The 25,876-nt window shown below is 45.6% G+C and overlaps 1 protein-coding gene across 1 annotated transcript in view; it reads right to left on the bottom strand.

The window, feature by feature from the left end:
- Positions 1 to 2,929: 2,929 nt before the first annotated feature.
- The window catches only part of nkd2b (NKD inhibitor of WNT signaling pathway 2b), a 69,475-nt gene continuing 46,528 nt past the window's right edge, over positions 2,930 to 25,876 (bottom strand). The window contains exons 4-10 of the mRNA XM_071395926.1: positions 11,725 to 11,785; positions 10,324 to 10,463; positions 7,902 to 7,997; positions 7,360 to 7,513; positions 5,603 to 5,672; positions 5,287 to 5,405; positions 2,930 to 3,751 (exon numbers count right to left, since the gene is read on the bottom strand). Coding sequence (XP_071252027.1) covers positions 3,063 to 3,751; positions 5,287 to 5,405; positions 5,603 to 5,672; positions 7,360 to 7,513; positions 7,902 to 7,997; positions 10,324 to 10,463; positions 11,725 to 11,785 — 1,329 coding nt within the window. The 3' untranslated portion in view covers positions 2,930 to 3,062. The remainder of the gene's footprint in view (positions 3,752 to 5,286; positions 5,406 to 5,602; positions 5,673 to 7,359; positions 7,514 to 7,901; positions 7,998 to 10,323; positions 10,464 to 11,724; positions 11,786 to 25,876) is intronic.

Genomic DNA, 25,876 nt, shown 5'->3' with positions numbered 1-25,876 from the left:
TTAAATGAATTGTAACTTGACGAGTTTGTGGACTAATTTACAACATGAATGTATTATTTATAATTGTCAGGTATGAGGCATTTTCCACAAAATGTTTTTTTAAATCGCTGAATTACTCGACTTCCTGACCGCAGCATCCACTGATCTATAATGTACTCCATCCAAGTCAGTCATTCTCTTCCTCTCCCTCTCTCCCTCTCTCTCTCTCTCTCTCTCTCATGACAATATCAATATTCACGAAAGATTCCTCCTCTCTTTCCCAGTGCGTCTAGAGTCCTCCTCTCTTTCCCAGTGCGTCTATAATAGCAGACAAGCTCCCACTGATCCATTGTGTCGCAAAGCCTTTCTCATGCATGTCTTGAATGAAAGCCAGCGTATCGACGGGCTCAGGATAATCACGTTCAGAAAGGCTTAGCGTCTCGTAACGAAGCTGCACTGTGTTTCTGCCTCTTGTCTCAAACACTATTATTGTTTTACTGTGGAGAAAAACATCAGGAGTCTGAAATGAGATGTTTGGGAATGTGTACGTAGCCCGTGGATAGGCGATGTGTGAGCATGCAACGCAGAACAACACGTGTAGAGCAATGCAGAGCTATATTGCCCATATAGCCGCCAACAAACAGGGCTTTGGGGTGATTTAAATCGGTGTTGTTAAACTGGAAAGTTTGACAACTGCACTTTGAACACAAATTAAAAATAACGTTTATTTTTTTTAGATAAATCAAATGTACCTGTTTGAATGTCAAGCGGATCGACGCGTAGCTTACCTTTTTGGTTTAGTTCTCACAGGTGCACAGGTTCCTGGCCCTCCCGCGACACACCCGAGGTCACCAAATGTCCATCTTCACTGACCGTTGTCCAACTCTTGCTCGATGGAATGAACCGAATACGTTTCAAAGTTGTGAATTAAATCGTAGTTAAAAATACGTTGTAACTTCGCTGTAAAGAAGGGACGTGCAGAATTTGAGGTGCATTATTCTCAGCCTACAGCGTAGGATTCTTAGGGTGGAAATTGCCAGTTGTCAGTGTTGGAGGAGGTTCTCTCAACAGCACAAAGTGGATATTTGCATTTAGCCAACCCTCCCCTCGCCTTTCATTGCTACCATTGTTTGTCACAGCCCGGATTCTTATTTGGCTCCCGCACAAATCCTTGATGGTCAGAGCTGAAAGAGTGTAGCGCACCGGGAGTTGCGCTACTCGGTAATTACAATGTCGTATATGTCGTGGTATGAAACACAACATTAGCTTACTATAGACCGTTCATCTATGCACTAATCTAATCTCTGAATCATTTAAAAAGACAGAGAGACAATACGCCTACAAAGGAGAGGGAATTCCAAATGGGGTGCCAATATTGACAAGGGAAATACAGGCGGCAGGCCTTGCCTTAAATTATATTTTGGGTTCTGGGGTAAGACATGAGACATGTATAAATTGTATGGTGCATTTATAAGTTATATTTTTCAAGAACCAATGGCTATATATAATTAATTTAAACAATCTAAAAATGTATATAAAAAAATCCCAGATTCCTCATATCAATCCCTCCTAAATAAAATAGTGCCACTAGTTTTGCTATCTGCCGTTGTACGCATCGGATATATAGATTATACATTCGGTTTGTAACACGTTTTTCATTGACAAACAATCACAATGCAGACAGTTCCAGAATGCACTATCCCTCCTGGCAGCAACAGGTGTCCTCTAGTGGCCTTGTCATTTCCCTGGACATTGTATTCTGCTATCTCTGACCACACTGCGGCAGTAGAGCCCCATCCTTTGACGCATGGTACAAACAACCATTAAGCCTTCTTGGACATAACAGGGCAAGGAAACGTAACAATATGAATATACAGTATATATCATGTTTATTAAAATACATCAACGACAAAGACATATATGCATTATTATAATTCATGATGAAATAACATGCATATAAATACAGTATAATTATACAGTAAAATGTGTATACATATATAGAAGTGAATGCTTATTATAGCTAGGTATTTTTTGCATTAAAACTGGCAGTGGTGATTTGATATTGTTCCTCTGGTTCTGGAAGCCCAACAGCAGGGTTCCGGTTCCAATGAGGAAGTAGTAGAGAGAACAGCTAAGGAGCAGCACCTGACACCTGAGATACACCGTTGGGAGGAAAGCTCTCGTACACACAAGACACACAACCCACTCTGACGGAGAGGCAGTGTCCCAAATGTCACGCTGTTCCCTAAATAGTGCACTACTTTAGACTAGAGACCTATGAGCCCTGGTCAAAGGTAGTGCACTATAAAATGGAATAGTGTACCATTTGGGACGAAGGAGACAGTACTTAGTTTCTGGGAACAAGCAAATCTATGGGTTAACACCAAGGAGGAAATGATGTCACTTTTGATGACCTCTGACCTCTGTCCACATAGAGCTGTACTGTATCTGGTCTCCCTTTGTGAAGGTCCATGTGTAGAGTAGCTTGGTCCATGTGTAGAGTAGCTTGGTCCATGTGTAGAGTAGCTTGGTCCATGTGTAGAGTAGCTTGGTCCATGTGTAGAGAGGAGTAGCTTAGTCCAGCAGGACGTTTAAACTCATTTGATTCAGATTCAGAACTGTGCCATAGAAAACGTCTTACAAAACTGCACCACCGTGTCTTCAGCAACCCTTTACAATGGAATACCCACAGCATTCAAGTCAGCCACACTCCAGTTTCCATCAGTGTGTCTGATCCCAGGATATCTCAGGGAAACTGTCTGGCTCTGGCAGCCTGTCTGGCACAAAATGGAGGAGGGTTCAGATCCTGGGGTGCGTGAATAGCACCTTGTTATATATATGCACTACATTTGGCAAACGTCTACAGGGTTAGAGTTAGGGCTAACCAATAGGGCTCTGGTCAAAAGTAGTGCACTATATAGGGAATAGGGTGCCATCTCAGATTGGGCAGCCTCAGGACAGAAGCGGAGACATTCCCATTGGGTGAGGAGGTTGAGTCCTTCTTCAGACAGACGGGTGTGGTCAGTCGGTCCTTTAAAGGTCTCTCAGTCTCTGACTGTTACTGTGACTGGGGTCCTATTGGGTCATGTCTGGTGGTGGTGGTGGTAGTGGTGGTGATGGTGGTGTTCGTGGTGGTGGCGGTGCTCGTGACGCTGCACCAGAGGCAACACAAAGGACCCAGACCCCTGCTCCCTCTCCTTCTCCCTCTCAAGACAAGGGGGAGGCGGGGGAGCCTGCTGCTGATGCTGATGCTGATGCTGATGCTGCTGCTGATACTGATGCTGGGGATTGGAGTGAGGTGACAGGGGCGTTTTGGACGGGGACAGGCCCTGACCCTCCCTGGCTTTGGCCCGGAGCCGTTTGCTGTGGCTGTGCTGCAGAGGGTGCTGGTGGTGGCTGGAGAAGGGGAGGTGGTACACATCCTGACCTCCGTGACCCCCAGATGAGGAGTTCCCTGTATGCAGCAGGGTCTGGAGAGGAGGAGGCTGAGGAGGGTAATGCCCCCCAGTGTGGTATTTACTGGACTTGCCCCTTTCAATTCCCCCATTGGTCCCTCCAACGCCGGCTCCTTTAGATGTTCCTTTGGGGGACTTGAGGAAGTGTGACGCGCCCCGACCCCGGGCTTCTAGAGGGCTGTAGTTCTCACTGATGACCTGCGAGCGGCGCTGGTGGGCGTGGGCTGCGTGGGCCTCGGGCTCCTGGGAACGGGAGCGGTTCTGGGACTGGGAGGTCCGCACATGGGTCTCCTGGGGGGGCGGAGGAGGGGTGGATCCTGGAGGAGGGAGAGAGAGAGAGAATAGAGAGAGTAAAAGAGAGAGAGAGAGAGAGTTCCATAATAAGTTCTATGGACTCACTCTGTGTGCAATAATAGCGTTTAACATGATGTTTTAATGACGACCTCATCTCTGTACCCCACACATACTGTACAACTATCTGTTAGGTCCCTCAGTCAAGCAGTGAATTTCAAACACAGCTTCAACCACAAAGACCAGGGAGCTTTTGTACCTATTGGTAGATGGGTCAAAATAAAAAAAGATGACATTGAATATTCCTTTGAGCATGGTGAAGTTATTAATTACACTTTGGATGATGTATCAATACACCCAGTCACTATAAAAATACAGGTGTCCTTCCTAACTCAGTTGCCGGAGAGGAAGGAAACCGCTCAGGGATTTCACCATGAGGCCAATTCTGATTTTAAAACAGTTACAGAGTTTAATGGCTGTGATAGGAGATAACTGAGGATGGATCAACAACATTGTAGTTACTCCACAATACTAACCTAAATGACAGAGTGAAAAGAAGGAAGCCTGTAGAGTATAAAAATATTCCAGAACATGCATTTTGTTTGCAACAAGGCACTAAAGTAAAACTGTGAAAAAATTTGAAAAAGCAAATAACTTTTTGTTCTGAATACAAAGTGTTATGTTTGGGGAAAGTCCAATGCAACATTACTGAGTATCACTTTCCATATTTTCAGGAATAGTGGCGGCAGCATCATGTTATGGGTATGATTGTAATCGTTAAGGACTGGGGAGTTTTTCAGGATAAAAAAGAAAACTTAGTGGAGCTAAGCACAGGCAAAATCCTAGAGAAAAACCTGGTTCAGTCTACTTTCCACCAGACACTGGGAGATGAATTCACCTTTCAGCAGGACAATAACCGAAAACATAAGGTCAAATCTACACTGGAATTGCTTACCAAGAAGACAGTGAATGTTCCTTAGTGGTACAGTTACAGTTTGGACTTGGACTGTTTGAAAATCAGTTTGGACTGCTTGAAAATCTATGGCAAGACCTGAAAACGGTTGTCTGGAAATGATCAAGAACTAATTTGACAGAGCTTAGAGAATTCTGAAAAGAAGAATGGACACATGTTGCTCAATCCAGGTGTAGAAATCTACCCAGAAAGACTTACCCAGAAAGACTTACCCAGAAAGACTCACCCAGAAAGACTCATAGCTCAGGGGGTTGAATACCTATCTAATCAAGATATATTTGTAAAAAAAAAATCCTGTTCAAAATTTTTTTTTAATACAAATGTTCTAATTTTTCTTACACTTTGACATTACAGAGTATTTTCTGTAAATCATTGACAAAAAAAATGACAATTAAATCTATTTTAATCCAACTCAACAAAATGTGGAAAAAGTCAAGGGGTGTGAATCCTCTCTGAAGGCAGTGTATGTTGAATAATAGACAAGTTCACTACAAGGCCACTTTATTCTCTTGAGGTTTAATTGTCTATCTGGCTCCAACACGTTGTAATTGTTAGTCCAGGCAGAGAGATAAGCTGAGTGGTACCAACCTTCAAACCTGGAGGTGTAGTTCTCTATACCAGCTAGGTCCAGATAGTGGTTCCTCCTCTCAGTGTTCTCATCCACACAGTAATGCTGTCCCTCACTGCTCTGACCTGGGTGGGCTGGCCTGGTGTAGGAGGACAGACGTCTGTTAGGGTGTGTGTGTGTGTGTGTGTGTGTGTGTGTGTGTGTGTGTGTGTGTGTGTGTGTGTGTGTGTGTGTGTGTGTGTGTGTGTGTGTGTGTGTGTGTGTGTGTGTGTGTGTGTGTGTGTGTGTGTGTGTGTGTGTGTGTGTGTGTGTGTGTGTGTGTGTGTGTGTGTTGACCTGATGTGAGAAGAAAGCCGTCTGTCTGCTGATCGTCCCTCCTCCTGGTGAAGGCGTCCTGACTCCCGGTCTGATGAGAGACAACAACATATAAACATAAACTACATAAACAACTACAACATAAACAAAAACAGCCCTGTACAAACAACTAGCTACATCCCATAGAGAGAGAATACAGCCACGATAGAGTTCACATAGAGAGAGAATACAGCCATGATAGAGTTCACATAGAGAGAGAATACAGCCACGATAGAGTTCACATAGAGAGAGAATACAGCCATGATAGAGTTCACATAGAGAGAGAATACAGCCATGATAAAGTTCACATAGAGAGAGAATACAGCCACGATAGAGTTCACATAGATCTTCATCTCTCTCTCTCTCTCTCTCTATCAGTTCTTTTTAAAGGTTTCATTGGCATGGGAAACATATGTTAACTTGCCAAAGCAAGTGAAGAAGATAATAAAAAAAGTGAAATAAACAATAAAAATTAACAGTAAACATTACACTCACAGAAGTTCCAAAAGAATAAAGACATTTCAAATGTCATATTATGTACAAATAGATAAAGTACAAAAGGGAAAATAAAAATAAATAAATATGGGTTGTTTGTTCTACACTGGTTGCCCTTTTCTTGTGGCAACAGGTCACACATCTTGCTGCTGTGATGGTACACTGTGGTATTTCACCTAGTAGATATGGGAGTTTATCAAAATTGGGTTTGTTTTCGAATTCTTTGTGGATCTGTGTAATCTGAGGGAAATATGTGTCTCTAATATGGTCATACATGTGGCAGGAGTTTAGGAAGTGCAACTCAGTTTCCACCTCATTTTGTGGGCAGTGTGCACATAGCCTGTCTTCTCTTGAGAGCCAGGTCTGCCTTGTACATAGTCAAAGCTTTCCTTAAGTTTAGGTCAGTCACAGGGGTCAGGTATTCTGCCACAGTGTACTCTCTGTTTAGGGCCAAATAGCATTCTAGTTTGCTCAGATCTTTTGTTAATTCTTTCCAATGTGTCAAGTAATAATCTTTTTGTTTTCTCATCATCTTGTTGGGTCTAATTGTGTTGCTGTCCTGGGGCTCTGTGGGGTCTGTTTGTGTTCGTGAACAGAGCCCCAGGACCAGCTTGCTTAGGGGACTCTTCTCCAGGTTCATCTCTCTGTAGGTGATGGCTTTGTTATGGAAGGTTTGGGAATCGCTTCCTTTTAGGTGGTTGTAGAATTTAATGGCTCTTTTCTGGATTTTGATAATTAGCGGGTATTGGCCTAATTCTGCTCTGCATGCATTATTTGGTGTTTTACGTTGTACATGGAGGATATTTTAGCAGACTTCTGCATGCAGAGTCTCAATTTGGTGTTTGTCCTATTTAGTGAATTCTTGGTTGGTGAGCGGACCCCAGACCTCACAACCATAAAGGGCAATGGGTTCTATAACTGATTCAAGTATTTTTAGCCAGATCCTAATTGGTATGTCAAATGTTATGTTCCTTTTGATGGCATAGAAGGCCCTTCTTGCCTTGTCTCTCAGATTGGTCACAGCTTTGTGGAAGTTCCCTCCTACCATTGATTATATACATACCCAGCGTGCGACAGAGCTGCAGGAGTTGTGACACGTTTCTGTTGGTTATGTTGTTGTAGTTGTGCCTAGGGGGGCACATGGGGGAGGGAATGCTGTCACCTCCAGGCAGGTGTTTGTCCCCCTGTTTGCTGAGGATGTCAGGTTCTCTCTCAATAGATATATATCCCTCCATGTCTCTTACCTGGTCCAGTGGAGATGGGGTCTCTCCTGCGAGCACCGGGCTCTGGTGTGACGGTCAGTTTGACCCGTAGGGTCTTCCTCTTACTGTGGCAGGACGAGTGATTGACCGAGGCGTCCACCACATCATAGATGGTGTGCATCAGACTGGACATGTCCTGAGGAGAGGACAAACACAGCTTATTATTACACATGTTATAACACATTATAACCTTCTCAGTAAGGACAAAGATAAAGGTTCCACTGTTCCTTATATAGGGCACTAACTTTGACCAGGATCTATAGGGCTGTAGTCAAAAGTAGTGCACTATGTCGGGAGGAGGGTGCTATTTGGGATGCAGATATAGACATATGGTGTTAACCCCGGTGTCCTGGCTAAATTCCCAATCTGGCCCTCCTACCATCACGGCCTAATCATCCCCAGCTTCCAATTGGCTCATTCATCCCCCCCGTAACTATTCCCCAGGTGGTTGCTGTAAATGAGAACGTGTTCTCAGTCAACTGACCTGGTAAAATAAAGGTTGAATAAATTAAAAGAAGCCTTACCTCTTTAGTAACTTTGCCACTGTTGTCAAAGTCATAGAGGGTGAAGATCCATTCCTGACGATTATCTTCCTCCACTGATACGTCACACTCTAGGTCCTGTCGGCATGGAGACACAAGGAATACTCCTTGTTAATGACAAAGACAGCATCCTGTCCAGGAAGTGTATTTGTACATCAGACCGCCTCACGCTATAAGGCCGTTCTGGCTGGGACAAGGCTTACTTACTTAATAACAAAAATACACCCCTGTGGGCCCTGGTCAAAATGTGTGCACTATGTAGGGAATAAGGTGCCATTTGGGACGAATCCTAGGTGATCCTCTTTGCCTAGGAACACAAACACAGTGACTTTGACAACCAGCAGAGGGCAGCAGAGTCAAACCTTTCCTACTGCATCATTTATTCTCTCCACAGTCACACTCTCCACTACTGACTGCTTTTCCACAGTCACTCACTCTCCACTACTGACTGCTTTTCCACAGTCACTCACTCTCCACTACTGACTGCTTTTCCACAGTCACTCACTATCCCCTGCTGGCAGCTTTTCCACAGTCACTCACTCTCCCCTGCTGGAAGCTTTTCCACAGTCACTCACTCTCCCCTGCTGGCTGCTTTTCCACAGTCACTCACTCTCCACTACTGACTGCTTTTCCACAGTCACTCACTCTCCACTACTGACTGCTTTTCCACAGTCACTCACTATCCCCTGCTGGCTGCTTTTCAACAGTCACTCACCCTCCCCTGCTGGCCGCTTTCCACAGTCACTCACCCTCCCCTGCTGGCTGCTTTTCAACAGTCACTCACCCTCCCCTGCTGGCTGCTTTTCAACAGTCACTCACCCTCCCCTGCTGGCTGCTTTTCAACAGTCACTCAGCTGGCAGCTTTTCCACAGTCACTCACCCTCCCCTGCTGGCTGCTTTTCAACAGTCACTCAGCTGACTGCTTTTCCACAGTCACTCACTCTCCACTACTGACTGCTTTTCCACAGTCACTCACTATACCCTGCTGGCCGCTTTCCACAGTCACTCACTCTCCACTACTGACTGCTTTTCCACAGTCACTTCCCCTGCTGGCTGCTTTTCAACAGTCACTCACTATCCCCTGCTGGCTGCTTTTCAACAGTCACTCACCCTCCCCTGCTGGCTGCTTTTCAACAATCACTCACTCTCCACTACTGACTGCTTTTCAACAGTCACTCACCCTCGCCTGCTGGCTGCTTTTACACAGTCACTCACCCTCCCCTGCTGGCTGCTTTTCCACAGTCACTCACTCACCCTCCCCTGCTGGCTGCTTTTCCACAGTCACTCACTCACCCTCCCCTGCTGGCTGCTTTTCCACAGTCACTCACTCACCCTCCCCTGCTGGCTGCTTTTCCACAGTCACTCACTCACCCTCCCCTGCTGGCTGCTTTTCCACAGTCACTCACTCACCCTCCCCTGCTGGCTGCTTTTCCACAGTCACTCACCCTCCCCTGCTGGCTGCTTTTCCACAGTCACTCACCCTCCCCTGCTGGCTGCTTTTCCACAGTCACTCACCCTCCCCTGCTGGCTGCTTTTCCACAGTCACTCACCCTCCCCTGCAGGCTGCTTTTCCACAGTCACTCACCCTCCCCTGCTGGCTGCTTTTCCACAGTCACTCACCCTCCCCTGCTGGCAGCTTTTCCACAGTCACTCACCCTCCCCTGCTGGCTGCTTTTCAAAGCAGGAATATAAACCAGTAAAATAATCACATTCAGCAAAAGCCCTTTAACTGCCGTGACGACCTGCAGTTGGAGAAGAGAGGGAGAAAAGGAGAAAGAGAGGGAAGGGGAAAGGGGGAGGAGGAATGCCCTACCACCACAATATAGCATCATGTCTTTCTTCCTGGTCCAGGAAAAAGACGTTAACCACAATTCTCAGTTACAGCTTTTCTGGAAGTAACTTTGATTCAGAGGTATCTGGTAACAGGACTGGAACTGGATAAATAAACGTCCGGAGAGACAGGCGGGCAGAGAGGCTGTGCTGCAGGCATAGAGAGGGAGCTAGCTGACAGAAAGAGACAGAATGTAGTGTACACTACATCTAGCATATAAGATCCATAGCATGTAATGTACACTACATTCAACATATAAGATCCATAACATGTAGTGTACACTACATTCAACATATAAGATCCATAACATGTAGTGTACACTACATTCAACATATAAGATCCATAGCATGTAGTGTACACTACATTCAACATATAAGATCCATAGCATGTAGTGTACACTACATTCAACATATAAGATCCATAGCATGTAGTGTACACTACATTCAACATATAAGATCCATAGAATGTAATGTACACTACATTCAACATATAAGATCCATAACATGTCATGTACACTACATTCAACATATAAGATCCAGAAGAAGATGTAAAAAAGACTGGTGTCTAACTTACATCCAGGCTGATGCGTTTCTTCCCAGAGGCTTTGGCTGCGTCCCCTCCTCTCAGTAGCTGCCTGTCTGGCCCTGGGTCTGTGTGGGGGTACTGCAGGTAACTGTCACAGCCCTCAGCAGCCTTCTCTGGGGGGAGAACCACTGGCACAACAACACACATCATCTTTATTCAGATCCCCATTAGCTGACGCCATGACAACAGCTAGTCTTCCTGGGGTCCTAAACCCAACAAGACAGAGACGTAACAGACATGACGACAGCTAGTCTTCCTGGGGTCCTAAACACAACAACACAGAGACGTAACAGACATGACGACAGCTAGTCTTCCTGGGGTCCTAAACCCAACAACACAGAGACGTAACAGACATGACGACAGCTAGTCTTCCTGGGGTCCTAAACCCAACAACACAGAGACGTAACAGACATGATGACAGCTAGTCTTCCTGGGGTCCTAAACCCAACAACACAGAGACGTAACAGACATGATGACAGCTAGTCTTCCTGGGGTCCTAAACCCAACAACACAGAGACGTAACAGACATGACAACAGCTAGTCTTCCTGGGGTCCTAAACCCAACAACACAGAGACGTAACAGACATGACAACAGCTAGTCTTCCTGGGGTCCTAAACCCAACAACACAGAGACGTAACAGACATGATGACAGCTAGTCTTCCTGGGGTCCTAAACCCAACAACACAGAGACGTAACAGACATGACGACAGCTAGTCTTCCTGGGGTCCTAAACCCAACAACACAGAGACGTAACAGACATGACAACAGCTAGTCTTCCTGAGGTCCTAAACCCAACAACACAGAGACGTAACAGACATGACGACAGCTAGTCTTCCTGGGGTCCTAAACCCAACAACACAGAGACGTAACAGACATGACGACAGCTAGTCTTCCTGGGGTCCTAAACCCAACAACACAGAGACGTAACAGACATGACGACAGCTAGTCTTCCTGGGGTCCTAAACCCAACAACACAGAGACGTAACAGACATGACGACAGCTAGTCTTCCTGGGGTCCTAAAGCCAACAACACAGAGACGTAACAGACATGAGACTCTATTGAAGACTTTACAACATCCACTTGGAAAAGGAAATACGTTAGGAAATACGTTTGTTATTATGGGCTCATATAGAATGTGGACTCAAAGATTGTTATTCTGCTATACATACAAGTCATGTAGTTAACTGTGCAGCATCAGTGATTGTGAGAGCTGATCTAGGATCAGTTTAGCCTTTTAGATCATAATGAATGATATTATATGGACAGATCCTAGATCAGCGCTACTACTCTGAGACACTTTTGTGGATGACGGGCCCAGATCTGTGCTCTGCAGATGAAAGCATTTACTCATATCTTACCAGTATGAAACATGTATTCTTCTACTTACCCTCTAGGGGACAGTGATGGTCTAAGAGCTGTCTCCCCTTCAGCTCACTATGTGGAAACTCCTAGGAAGGGAAGAGAGGCAGGACAGAGGGGTAGAGAGAGAGAAAGGGAGGAGAGAGGGGTAGAGATAGGGAGGAGAAAGAGAGTGAGGAGAGAGAGAGAGGAGAGAGAGAAAGAAAGAGAGAGAGAGAGACAAACACTTATAACATTTGCATGCTTATAATGCTTTACTGTCTGGGGCGGACAGAGAAAGAGCCACACCTGCCAAGCTTTCAAGCTGCCTCCAACTCCCACAAAAGTCACTTGTGCATCTATCAAAACAGACATTGTGCTCTGTCATCTTGACCTGTTCCAGGAGAGAGGCCGAATCCCAAACGGAACCCTATAGGGCTTTGGTTAAAAGTATAGTGCACTATAAAGGGAATAGGGTGCCATTTAAGACGTCATATTTGTTCTGATTCTACTTGGGCATTGAGAGGCGGGGCTGGGAACATGGAATGGTTTGATTGTGATTGGGTTTTTTGTTTTTTTCTGCAGAAGCATTGAAGTTGATCTAAATCGTTAATTGAGAAGATAACTTGATGAAAAGTCATGTCATCTTTTTTTTTAAACTGCCAAATACGAAGGAAGAAACTTTGGTCTGGCCTGGTCTCTACCTGAATCTCCCCACTGAGTCACATGGTCTGGCCTGGTCTCTACCTGAATCTCCCCACTGAGTCACATGGTCTGGTCTGGTCTCTACCTGAATCTCCCCACTGAGTCACATGGTCTGGTCTGGTCTCTACCTGAATCTCCCCACTGAGTCACATGGTCTGGTCTGGTCTCTACCTGAATCTCCCCACTGAGTCACATGGTCTGGTCTGGTCTCTACCTGAATCTCCCCACTGAGTCACATGGTCTGGTCTCTACCTGAATCTCCCCACTGACTCACATGGTCTGGTCTGGTCTCTACCTGAATCTCCCCACTGAGTCACATGGTCTGGCCTGGTCTCTTCCTGAATCTCCCCACTGACTCACATGGTCTGGTCTCTACCTGAATCTCCCCACTGAGTCACATGGTCTGGCCTGGTCTCTTCCTGAATCTCCCCACTGAGTCACATGGTCTGGTCTGGTCTCTACCTGAATCTCCCCACTGACTCACATGGTCTGGTCTCTACCTGAATCTCCCCACTGAGTCACATGGTCTGGCCTGGTCTCTACCTGAATCTCTCCACTGAGTCACATGGTCTGGCCTGGTCTCTACCTGAATCTCCCCACTGAGTCACATGGTCTGGTCTGGTCTCTACCTGAATCTCCCCACTGAGTCACATGGTCTGGTCTCAGATGGAACCCAAACGGGGGGTCTGAGAGTATGATGCCACAAGCATCAGCATAAATAATCATTTTTTGAAATTATTTTTTATTTAACCTTTATTTTTTTCAGGGAGTCATACTGAGGTCATACTGAGGTCATACTGAGACCAAGGTCTGTTTTACAGATGAGTCCTGAATTACCAACATTACAGAAATACACACTGCAAATTATACATAGAAAATGCAAGCAGGAAGAATCACAAACACATTCATCAGTAATAAGGTCCTCTATCAGCTCTCTGAACGGCCCTAAAGGCACCAAAACAGTTTGAAGATTTTTCCACAAATAAGGTGCAGGAAAACATATTTTCCCATAACACAGAAAAATGAAAAAGAACTCCATGTACCTTTGACAAGAAAGAAACTATGCTGAACTCAACAGGAATCTGAGGCACATCTGCATGCGTTTAGGTGTGCGAGCATAGCCCGTCCCTCTCCCTCTCTTTCTCCTTCTCCCTCTCTCTCTCCCTCCCTCCCCCTCTCTCTCCCTCTCTGCTGGGTGTCAGGGTTAGACGTAAAACACACTGCATATTACCCAGCAGAGAGGAGGAGAGAGAGGGGGAGGGAGAGTGATGGAGAGAGACAGAAAGGGAGAGATGTGGAGGAAGGAGAAGGATAAATTATGGGATGAGAGTGGTGAAGGGAGGAAAGATGGGAGGAGAGTGGTGAAGGGAGGAAAGGATGGGAGGAGAGTGGTGAAGGGAGGAAAGATGGGAGGAGGGTGGTGAAGGGAGGAAAGATGGGAGGAGAGTGGTGAAGGGAGGAGAGTGGTGAAGGGAGGAAAGGATGGGAGGAGAGAGGTGAAGGGAGGAAAGGATGGGAGGAGAGTGGTGAAGGGAGGAAAGATGGGAGGAGAGTGGTGAAGGGAGGAAAGATGGGAGGAGAGTGGTGAAGGGAGGAAAGATGGGAGGAGAGTGGTGAAGGGAGGAAAGAGTGGTGAAGGGAGGAAAGAGCAGCAAGCAGAGAAAAAGAGAAAGGGTAAGATGGAGAGGTGGAGTGGGAAGGAGAGAAGGATGAGAGAGTAAAGAAAGGAGGTGAGAAGAGAACAAGATTAGAGTAGGGTGGCAGAGGAGGAGAGGAAAAGGGACAAACATAGCAGAGATGAAGAGAATTACCAGTATCTCTAGGTAATTCCAGTATGGTATCTATAGTCCTGAGACTCAGAGGGAGAGGAGGGGGAGAGGTGGAGGAGGAGAGGTGGAGGATAGGTGGAGGAGGAGAGGTCGAGGAGCAGAGGTGGAAGAGGAGAGGAGGAGAGTTGGAGGAGGAGAGGAGAGGTGGAGGACAGGTGGAGGAAAGGTGGAGGAGGAAAAGTGGAGGAGAGGTGATGAGGAGAGGAGAGGTGGAGGAGAGGTGGAGGAGGAGAGGAGAGGTGGAGGAGGAGAGGTAGAGGAGAGGTGGAGGAGGAGAGGAGGAGAGGAGAGGAGAGGTGGAGGACAGGTGGAGGAAAGGTGGAGGAGGAAAAGTGGAGGAGAGGTGATGGAGGAGAGGAGAGGTGGAGTGGAGGAGGAGAGGAGAGGTGGAGGAGAGGTGGAGGACATGTGGAGGAAAGGTGGAGGAGGAAAAGTGGAGGAGGAGAGGAGAGGTGGAGGACAGGTAGAGGAGAGGTGGAGGAGGAGAGGATATGTGGAGGAGGAGAGGAGAGGTGGAGGAGAGGTGGAGGAGGAAAGGTGGAGGAGGAAAAGTGGAGGAGAGGAGAGGTAGAGGAGAGGTGGAGGAAGAGAGGAGAGTTGGAGGACAGGTAGAGGAGAGGTGGAGGAGGAGAGGAGAGGTGGAGGAGGAGAGGAGAGGTGGAGGAGGAGAGGAGAGGTGGAGGAGGAGAGGTAGAGAAGGAGAGGATAGGTGGAGGAGGAGAGGAGAGGTTGAGGAGAGGTGGAGGAGGAGAGGAATGGTGGAGGAGAGGAGGGGTGGAGAAGGAGAGGAGAGGTGGAGAAGGAGAGGAGAGGTGGAGGAGAGATGGAGAGGAGAGGTGGAGGAGAGATGGAGAGGAGAGGTGGAGGAGAGATGGAGAGGAGAGGTGGAGGAGAGATGGAGAGGAGAGGTGGAGGAGGCAGGTTTTAACTGTAAACGGCTTCTGAGAGGCACACCTCCCTCCCTGGGCCCCAAACAAGCAGCTGTCTTTAATCAGGTCACACTAAACACAAACACACACACAAACACACACACATTCACCATGCTTCTCTCTGACTCTTCCAGCTATTTGTCTTCATATATCCCCCAAAACTGACATGTCATGCTACTGACTTAATCGAATGGTTGAATTGAGGGTGATTGTTCATGTGCACTGAATTAAAATATAAACACAACATGTAAAGTGTTGAAATAAAAGATCCCAGAAATGTTCCAGACACAAAAAACTATTTCTCTCAAATGTTGTGAACAACTGTGTTTCCATCCCTGTTAGTGAGCATTTCTCCTTTCTCAAGATAATCCATCCACTTGACAGGTGTGGCATATCAAGGAGCTGATTAAACAGCATGATCATTACACAGGTGCACCTTGTGCTGGGGACAATAAAAGGCCACTCTAAAATGTGCAGTTTTGTCAAACAACACAATGCCACAGATGTCTCAAGTTTTGAGGGAGTGTGCAATTGGCACGCTGACTGCAGGAATGTCCACCAGAGCTCTTGCCAGATAATTGAATGTTAATTTCTCTACCATAAGCTGCGTCCGCCGTCGTTTAGAGAATTTGGCAGTACGTTCAACCGGCCTGACTGTCTGGTCCTTTAGTGGTGGGAGGGGTATGACTGTCTCAACCTTTAGTGGTGGGAGGGGTGACTGTCTGGACCTTTAGTGGTGGGAGGGGTGACTGTCTGGACCTTTAGTGGTGGGAGGGGTATGACTGTCTGGACCTTAAGTGGTGGGAGGGGTATGACTGTCTGGACCTTAAGTGGTGGGAGGGGTGACTGTCTCAACCTTTAGTGGTGGGAGAGGTATGACTGTCTGGACCTGTAGTGGTGGGAGGGGTATGACTGTCTGGTCCTTTAGTGGTGGGAGGGGTGGCTGTCTGGACCTGTAGTGGTGGGAGGGGTATGACTGTCTGGTCCTTTAGTGGTGGGAGGGGTGGCTGTCTGGACCTTTAGTGGTGGGAGGGGTGACTGTCTGGTCCTGTAGTGGTGGGAGGGGTGACTGTCTGGACCTCTAGTGGTGGGAGGGGTGACTGTCTGGTCCTTTAGTGGTGGGAGGGGTATGACTGTCTGGACCTTTAGTGGTGGGAGGGGTGACTGTCTGGTCCTGTAGTGGTGGGAGGGGTATGACTGTCTGGTCCTGTAGTGGTGGGAGGGGTGACTGTCTGGTCCTGTAGTGGTGGGAGGGGTATGACTGTCTGGTCCTGTAGTGGTGGGAGGGGTGACTGTCTGGTCCTGTAGTGGTGGGAGGGGTGACTGTCTGGGTCTCCATCCATCCTGCTCTTGTTTCTCTGCCATAGTGTGTTGAGGTCAGAATAATGTCATTGGTGACACATTCTGAAGTATTTACCTACATTACTCTATACTCCTAGGAGAGTCAGTCTGTCTGTCGTCTCTCTGATGTTACCCAGTCTGGCCCAGTCTCTCTGATGTTACCCAGTCTGGCCCAGTCTCTCTGATGTTACCCAGTCTGGCCCAGTCTCTCTGATGTTACCCAGTCTGTCTGTATTCTCTCTGATGTTACCCAGTCTGTCTGTATTCTCTCTGATGTTACCCAGTCTGGCCCAGTCTCTCTGATGTTACCCAGTCTGGCCCAGTCTCTCTGATGTTATCCAGTCTGGCCCAGTCTCTCTGATGTTACCCAGTCTGGCCCAGTCTGTCTGTCATCTCTCTGATGTTATCCAGTCTGTCTGTCATCTCTCTGATGTTACCCAGTCTGGCCCAGTCTCTCTGATGTTACCCAGTCTGGCCCAGTCTCTCTGATGTTACCCAGTCTGGCCCAGTCTCTCTGATGTTATCCAGTCTGGCCCAGTCTGTCTGTCATCTCTCTGATGTTACCCACTCTGGCCCAGTCTGTCTGTCATCTCTCTGATGTTATCCAGTCTGGCCGAGTCTCTCTGATGTTACCCAGTCTGGCCCAGTCTCTCTGATGTTACCCAGTCTGGCCCAGTCTCTCTGATGTTACCCACTCTGGCCCAGTCTCTCTGATGTTACCCAGTCTGGCCCAGTCTCTCTGATGTTACCCAGTCTGGCCCAGTCTCTCTGATGTTACCCAGTCTGGCCCAGTCTCTCTGATGTTATCCAGTCTGGCCCAGTCTGTCTGTCATCTCTCTGATGTTACCCAGTCTGGCCCAGTCTCTCTGATGTTACCCAGTCTGGCCCAGTCTCTCTGATGTTACCCAGTCTGGCCCAGTCTCTCTGATGTTATCCAGTCTGGCCCAGTCTGTCTGTCATCTCTCTGATGTTACCCACTCTGACCCAGTCTGTCTGTCATCTCTCTGATGTTACCCACTCTGGCCCAGTCTCTCTGATGTTACCCAGTCTGGCCCAGTCTCTCTGATGTTACCCACTCTGGCCCAGTCTCTCTGATGTTACCCAGTCTGGCCCAGTCTGTCTGTCATCTCTCTGATGTTACCCACTCTGACCCAGTCTGTCTGTCATCTCTCTGATGTTACCCACTCTGGCCCAGTCTCTCTGCTGTTACCCAGTCTGGCCCAGTCTCTCTGATGTTATCCAGTCTGGCCCAGTCTGTCTGTCATCTCTCTGATGTTACCCAGTCTGGCCCAGTCTCTCTGATGTTACCCAGTCTGGCCCAGTCTCTCTGATGTTACCCAGTCTGGCCCAGTCTCTCTGATGTTACCCACTCTGGCCCAGTCTCTCTGATGTTACCCAGTCTGGCCCAGTCTCTCTGATGTTACCCAGTCTGGCCCAGTCTCTCTGATGTTATCCAGTCTGGCCCAGTCTCTCTGATGTTACCCAGTCTGGCCCAGTCTCTCTGATGTTATCCAGTCTGGCCCAGTCTCTCTGATGTTACCCACTCTGGCCCAGTCTGTTTGTGACCTGCTTCTCTCTTTTATTAAAGACCACTGCTACAGGATTAGGTAACCTCTAAACACACACCCACACACACACACACACGTGACATCAGACATGGTACAGCCTCTGTACCTCCTCTTCCTCCTCCTGGAAAACACTGGACATCTTTGTTCTCTCGCTCCTCGCCCCGAAACATAAGTAGACACACATGTTTAAGTCTATTCTTCAGGTAACTTCAATACATCTGATGTAAAATGAAAAAAACACCTGATCACGGGGGAGCTAAGACGATGGCTGTTCACAGTACTAAAGGGCCTCGGGGCAAAAAGATGGAAAAGTGTGTGTGAGGAATCACAGAGCAACACGACAGGAAGAGTTCCTGTAAATCTGGAACAGAGAAACAGTGAAGAGTTCCTGGAAATCTGGAACAGAGACAGTGAAGAGTTCCTGTAAATCTGGAACAGAGAAACAGTGAAGAGTTCCTGGAAATCTGGAACAGAGAAACAGTGAAGAGTTCCTGTAAATCTGGAACAGAGACAGTGAAGAGTTCCTGTAAATCTGGAACAGAGAAACAGTGAAGAGTTCCTGTAAATCTGGAACAGAGACAGTGAAGAGTTCCTGGAAATCTGGAACAGAGAAACAGTGAAGAGTTCCTGTAAATCTGGAACAGAGACAGTGAAGAGTTCCTGTAAATCTGGAACAGAGAAACAGTGAAGGGTTCCTGTAAATCTGGAACAGAGACAGTGAAGAGTTCCTGTAAATCTGGAACAGATAGACAGTGAAGAGTTCCTGTAAATCTGAAACAGAGAGAAAGTGATGAGTTCCTGTAAATCTGAAACAGAGAGAAAGTGATGAGTTCCTGTAAATCTGAAACAGAGAGAAAGTGAAGAGTTCCTGTAAATCTGGAACAGAGAAACAGTGAAGAGTTCCTGTAAATCTGAAACAGAGACAGTGAGAGTTCCTGTAAATCTGAAACAGATAGACAGTGAAGAGTTCCTGTAAATCTGAAACAGAGAGAAAGTGATGAGTTCCTGTAAATCTGAAACAGAGAGACAGTGAAGTGTTCCTGTAAATCTGGAACAGAGAAACAGTGAAGAGTTCCTGTAAATCTGGAACAGAGACAGTGAAGAGTTCCTGTAAATCTGGAACAGAGAAACAGTGAAGAGTTCCTGTAAATCTGGAACAGAGACAGTGAAGAGTTCCTGTAAATCTGGAACAGAGAAACAGTGAAGAGTTCCTGTAAATCTGGAACAGAGACAGTGAAGAGTTCCTGTAAATCTGGAACAGAGAAACAGTGAAGGGTTCCTGTAAATCTGGAACAGAGACAGTGAAGAGTTCCTGTAAATCTGGAACAGATAGACAGTGAAGAGTTCCTGTAAATCTGAAACAGAGAGAAAGTGATGAGTTCCTGTAAATCTGAAACAGAGAGAAAGTGATGAGTTCCTGTAAATCTGAAACAGAGAGACAGTGAAGTGTTCCTGTAAATCTGGAACAGAGAAACAGTGAAGAGTTCCTGTAAATCTGAAACAGAGACAGTGAGAGTTCCTGTAAATCTGAAACAGATAGACAGTGAAGAGTTCCTGTAAATCTGAAACAGAGAGAAAGTGATGAGTTCCTGTAAATCTGAAACAGAGAGACAGTGAAGTGTTCCTGTAAATCTGGAACAGAGAAACAGTGAAGAGTTCCTGTAAATCTGAAACAGAGACAGTGAGAGTTCCTGTAAATCTGAAACAGAGAAACAGTGAAGAGTTCCTGTAAATCTGGAACAGATAGACAGTGAAGAGTTCCTGTAAATCTGAAACAGAGAGAAAGTGATGAGTTCCTGTAAATCTGAAACAGAGAGACAGTGAAGAGTTCCTGTAAATCTGAAACAGAGAGAAAGTGAAGAGTTCACAGAGTGTTTTTTGACACAGAGGAGGAGTGACAGTACACAGAGTGGGGGTTCTCTAGAGTGGAGGAGGTACACAGTCACTTGTAACTGACAATCAGTCAGTCAGTCAGGCGCCACAGGACGGCAGGATCTCAAATTCCCTATTTAGTACAATACCTTTAGCCAGAGCCCTATAGGCCCTTGTCAAACGTAGTGCACTAGATTATCAAAAGTAGTGCTCTATATAGGGAATAGGGTGCCATTTTGGGGTGTGTATGTATAGCTTGGTGACTACTGCTGTCCCATGACTCCTGCTCCCAGTGACCACGGAGGGAGAAGTAACACTGTCTCTCCTCAAACGTTAAAGTCCTTGTGTTGAAGACTGAGGAATATCAAGGTGAGGAAAGCAGCACCACTCTGTAAACAACGATCCTGTTCTTCAGAGTGGTGTGAAACTAGAGAGGGAGGGAGGGAGGGACGGAGGGAGGAAGTGGAACCATTGAAAAACAAAAGCCTTTAATTGCAGAAGAAACCAACCTGGCCTTGACACAAAACTAAATGCAAGTTTTTATGCTGGGAGAGGAAGGGAGGAGGAGAAAGAGAGGAGAGAGCAAGAGAGAGAGAGGGGGGAGAGCTAGGGAGAGGGGGAGAGAGAGAGAGGGAGAGGAGGAGAGAGAGGGGGGGGGAGGGGAGAGAGCGAGAGGGAGAGATGGGGGAGAGAGAGGGAGAGGGGGAGAGAGATAATAAGAATGAGAGAACCATCAAGACAGTGAAACAGAGGAGGCTGGTGTGAGGAGCTATAGGAGGATGGGCTCATTGCAGACTCCTCTGGAACGTACAGTACAACAAGGAGGGAAGCCAGGGAGACTGGAGTGTGGGGGAGTTGCACAACCTCTGTCTCTCTCTGGCACAACGAAACAACACGTTGGTCTCCTGTTGATGGTGTGTGTGTGTGTGTGTGTGTGTGTGTGTGTGTGTGTGTGTGTGTGTGTGTGTGTGTGTGTGTGTGTGTGTGTGTGTGTGTGTGTGTGAGAGAGAGAGAGAGAGTGATCCCTGGCTGATCATTGCTGATCCTTTGGCCAAGATGGAGCTTCCACAGTTCAACTGATGATTAACTGACCACAAACAATAGACTGGCCACAGCTCATAGACTGACCACGGCAAATAGACTGGCCACAGCTCATAGACTGACCACAGACAATAGACTGGCCACAGCTCATAGACTGGATACAGCTCATAGACTGGACACAGCTCATAGACTGACCACAGACAATAGACTGACCACAGACAATAGACTGACCACAGCTCATAGACTGACCACAGACAATAGACTGGCCACAGCTCATTGACTGGCCACAGCTCATAGACTGACCACGGCCCATAGACTGGCCACAGCTCATAGACTGACCACGGCCCATAGACTGGCCACAGCTCATAGACTGACCACAGACAATAGACTGGCCACAGCTCATAGACTGACCACAGACAATAGACTGGCCACAGCTCATAGACTGGATACAGCTCATAGACTGGACACAGCTCATAGACTGACCACAGACAATAGACTGACCACAGCTCATAGACTGACCACAGACAATAGACTGACCACAGCTCATAGACTGACCACAGACAATAGACTGGCCACAGCTCATAGACTGACCACAGACAATAGACTGGCCACAGCTCATAGACTGACCACGGCCCATAGACTGGCCACAGCCCATAGACTGGCCACAGACAATAGACTGGCCACAGCTCATAGACTGACCACGGCCCATAGACTGGCCACAGCTCATAGACTGACCCCGGCCCATAGACTGGCCACAGCTCATAGACTGACCACAGACAATAGACTGGCCACAGCTCATAGACTGGATACAGCTCATAGACTGGACACAGCTCATAGACTGACCACAGACAATAGACTGACCACAGCTCATAGACTGACCACAGACAATAGACTGACCACAGCTCATAGACTGACCACAGCTCATAGACTGACCACAGACAATAGACTGGCCACAGCTCATAGACTGGACACAGCTCATAGACTGACCACAGCTCATAGACTGGCCACAGCTCATAGACTGGCCACAGCTCATAGACTGGCCACAGCTCATAGACTGGACACAGCTCATAGACTGGCCACAGCTCATAGACTGGCCACAGCTCATAGACTGGCCACAGCTCATAGACTGGACACAGCTCATAGACTGGACACAGCTCATAGATTGATACGGTAATAATGGTTTTAAGACACACAAAAGACATGTGGGTTCAATCCTTTTCTCTTGTGCTTTAGTGTGCATTTCCGCAACTGTAGATGTCAAAAATACAAAGAGAAGTGACCCAGATATGGCTCGAATATGGCTCGAATATGGCTCTAATATGGCGCTAGTATGACTCTATTATGGCTCTAATATGGCCAAGATATGGCGCTAGTATGACTCTATTATGACTCTAATATGGCCAAGATATGGCGCTAGTATGACTCTATTATGACTCTATTATGGCTCTAATATGGCTCTAATATGGCCAAGATATGGCGTTAATATGCTCTAATATGGCTCTAATATGACTCTAATATGGCTGTTAAATGGCCCTGATATGGCCCAGATATGGCTCTAATATGGCTCTAATATTGCCTTCATATGGCCCAGATATGGCTCGAATATGACCCTGATATGGTCCAGTACGTCCCTGATATGGCCCAGTATGGCCCTGCCTGCCTGACAGTATAGCAGCGGGGTGGGGGGAATTCTCAACCCAGAGGTCAAACAAGAGGCAAAGCCCCTCTGTTGGCCGGACATGAGTCGGCTTGGGGGAGAAGCCTGTTAGGTCACCACCAAACAACAGCTGAGAGAGGGAGAGAGAGATGAGAGAGGGAGAGAGAGAGAGAGGGATGAGCTCGTCTGTCTGTGTCAGAACATCCCTAGCCGTTTGAAGTCCTCCCCCCTTTTCCTACCCTCTCCCTCCACCTCTCGCTAATCTCTGTTCTCTCTTTGATTATGACCTACTGGATATGATAAACAGAGATTTGTATCACTGGATGACCACCCTGCAATCTGTCATCAGCTCTGTCATCAGCTCTCTGTCATCAGCTCTCTCTCTCTCTCTCTCTCTCTCTCTCATCCCCTTGTTGGCTGTAATACTCTATATGCCATGTAGTTTGTAGTTTAATTCCAATAGTTCTCAGGACTCAGTTCTGTTATATGATACTCTCTTGGTGAACCTTTTATACGACCAATAAAGTACACTAACATTTATGGGGCTACTTTTCAAAAGCGAATAGGAAAAGGAACGACTTGGGTACGTCTGACAGTTTGAATAAAACAGACACGTCTGATAACACACAGGACTACGGCTGCCTCCCAAATAGCATCATATTCCCTATGTAGTGCACTACGTTTGACCAGGGGTCACAGGCCACTACATAGGGAATAGGGTGCCATTTGGGACACAGCACCACCAGTGGATCTTGCCAGATGTACGCCACCTAGCAACGCCACCTAGCAACGCCACCTAGCAACGCCACCTAGCAACGCCACCTAGCAACGCCACCTAGCCAGACCTGCATAGCTTTACTTGTTCTGCAGGTCCGAACACTGAGTCATTTCACCTTTATTTTTTCACAACAGTTTCTGTCGTGCTACGAGTGCACCGTGCTCAGACCCAGGGCAAAAACACGAGACGTGGGAGACAAACACGCAAGCAAGCACGCACACACGCACACACACACACACACACACTTTCACACTCTTCGCATACGCTGCTGTTACCGTCTACTATGTATCCTGTTGCCTAGTCACTTTACCTCTACCTACACTACCCTTCAAAAGTTCGGGGTCACTTAGAAATGTCCTTGTTTTTGAAAGAAAAGCACATTTTTGGTCCATTAAAATAACATCAAATTGATCAGAAATACAGTGTAGACATTGTTATTAATGTTGTAAATGACTATTGTAGCTGGAAACGGCAGATTTTTTTATGGAATATCTACAGAGGCCCATTATCAGCAACCATCACACCTGTGTTCCAATGGCATGTTGGGTTAGCTAATCCAAGTGTGTCATTTTAAAAGGCTAATTGATCATTAGAAAACCCTTTTGCAATTATGGTAGCACAGCTGAAAAGTGTTGTACTAATTAAAGAAGCAATAAAACCGGCCTTCTTTAGACTAGTTGAGTATCTGGAGCATCAAGCAATTGTGGGTTCGATTACAGGCTCAAAATGGCGTGAAACAAAGAACTTTCTTCTGAAACGAATGAAACTCGTCAATCTATTATTGTTTGGAGAAGTGAAGGCTATTCCATGCGAGAAATTGACAAGAAACTGAAGATCTCGTACAACCCTGTGTACTACTCCCTTCACAGAGCAGCACAAACTGGCTCAACCCAGGCCCCGGTGCACAACTGAGCAAGAGGACAAGTACATTAGAGTGTCTAGTTTGAGAAACAGACGCCTCAAGTCCTCAACTGGCAGCTTCATTAAATAAAACCCGCAAAACACCAGTCTCAATGTCAACAGTGAAGAGGCGGCTCCGGGATGCTGACCTTCTAGGCAGAGTGTTCTTTTGCCTATCTTAATCTTATATTTTTATTGGCCAGTCTGAGATATGGCTTTTTCTTTGCAACTCTGCCTAGAACTATACTATATAACTATACTATACTACAGTATATAATTATACTATATAACTATACTATATAACTACGCTATACTATATAACTATACTATATAACTATACTATACTATATAACTATAATATATAACTATACTATACCACATAACTATACTATACTATACTATATAACCATACTATATAACCATACTATACTATATAAATATACTATACTATATAACTATACTATACCACATAACGATACTATGCAACTATACTATATAACGCTACTATACTATTCTATACTATATAACCATACTACATAAATATACCATACTATACTATATAACTATACAATATAAATATACTATACCATACTGTACTATATAACTATACTATATAACCATACTATATAAATGTACTATACTATATAACTATGCTATACTATACTATATAACAATACTATATAAATATACTATACCGTACTATACCATACTATATAACTATACTATATAACTATACTATATAAATATACTATACCGTACTATACCATACTATATAACTATACTATATAACTATACTATATAAATATACTGTACTATACTGTATAACTATACTATATAACTATGCTTTACTATACAACTATACTATATAACTATACTATATAAATATACTATACTTACTATATAACTATAATATATAAATATACTATACTGTACTATAGTATACCATACTATATAACTATATAACTATACTATACTGTATAACTACACTATACGATATAACTATGCTATACTATACTATACAACTATACTATATAACTATACTATATAAATATACTATATAAATATACAACGATACTATACAACTATACTGTATAAATATACTATACTCTACAACTATACTATATAACTATGCTATGCTATACTATACAACCACACTATATAACTATACCATATAAATATACTATACTCTACAACTATACTATATAACTATACTATATAAATATACTATGCTATACAACTATACTATACAACTATACTATATAAATATACTATATAAATATACTATACTCTACAACTATACTATATAAATATACTATATAAATATACTATACTCTACAACTATACTATATAACTATGCTATACAACTACACTATATAACTATATAAATATACTATACTTACTATACACAACACCTCTCCTCTTTGTTCCTTCATACTGTAAACAAGGATGAGCTACTGTGGAGGTGAAAAGTCTTTCAACACATTCTCTCTCTCTTGACGAGGCGGTGTGTTTTGAAATGTGTTTAGTGTGGGTTTCCTCAACCTTTTGTCCGGTGTTGAGATGTGGGTTTGTCTCTGTCCT

The sequence above is a fragment of the Salvelinus alpinus genome, chromosome 4 (assembly GCF_045679555.1).
Source record: "Salvelinus alpinus chromosome 4, SLU_Salpinus.1, whole genome shotgun sequence".
Lineage (NCBI taxonomy): Eukaryota > Metazoa > Chordata > Actinopteri > Salmoniformes > Salmonidae > Salvelinus > Salvelinus alpinus.
This window is presented reverse-complemented; position numbering and strand designations above follow the sequence as displayed.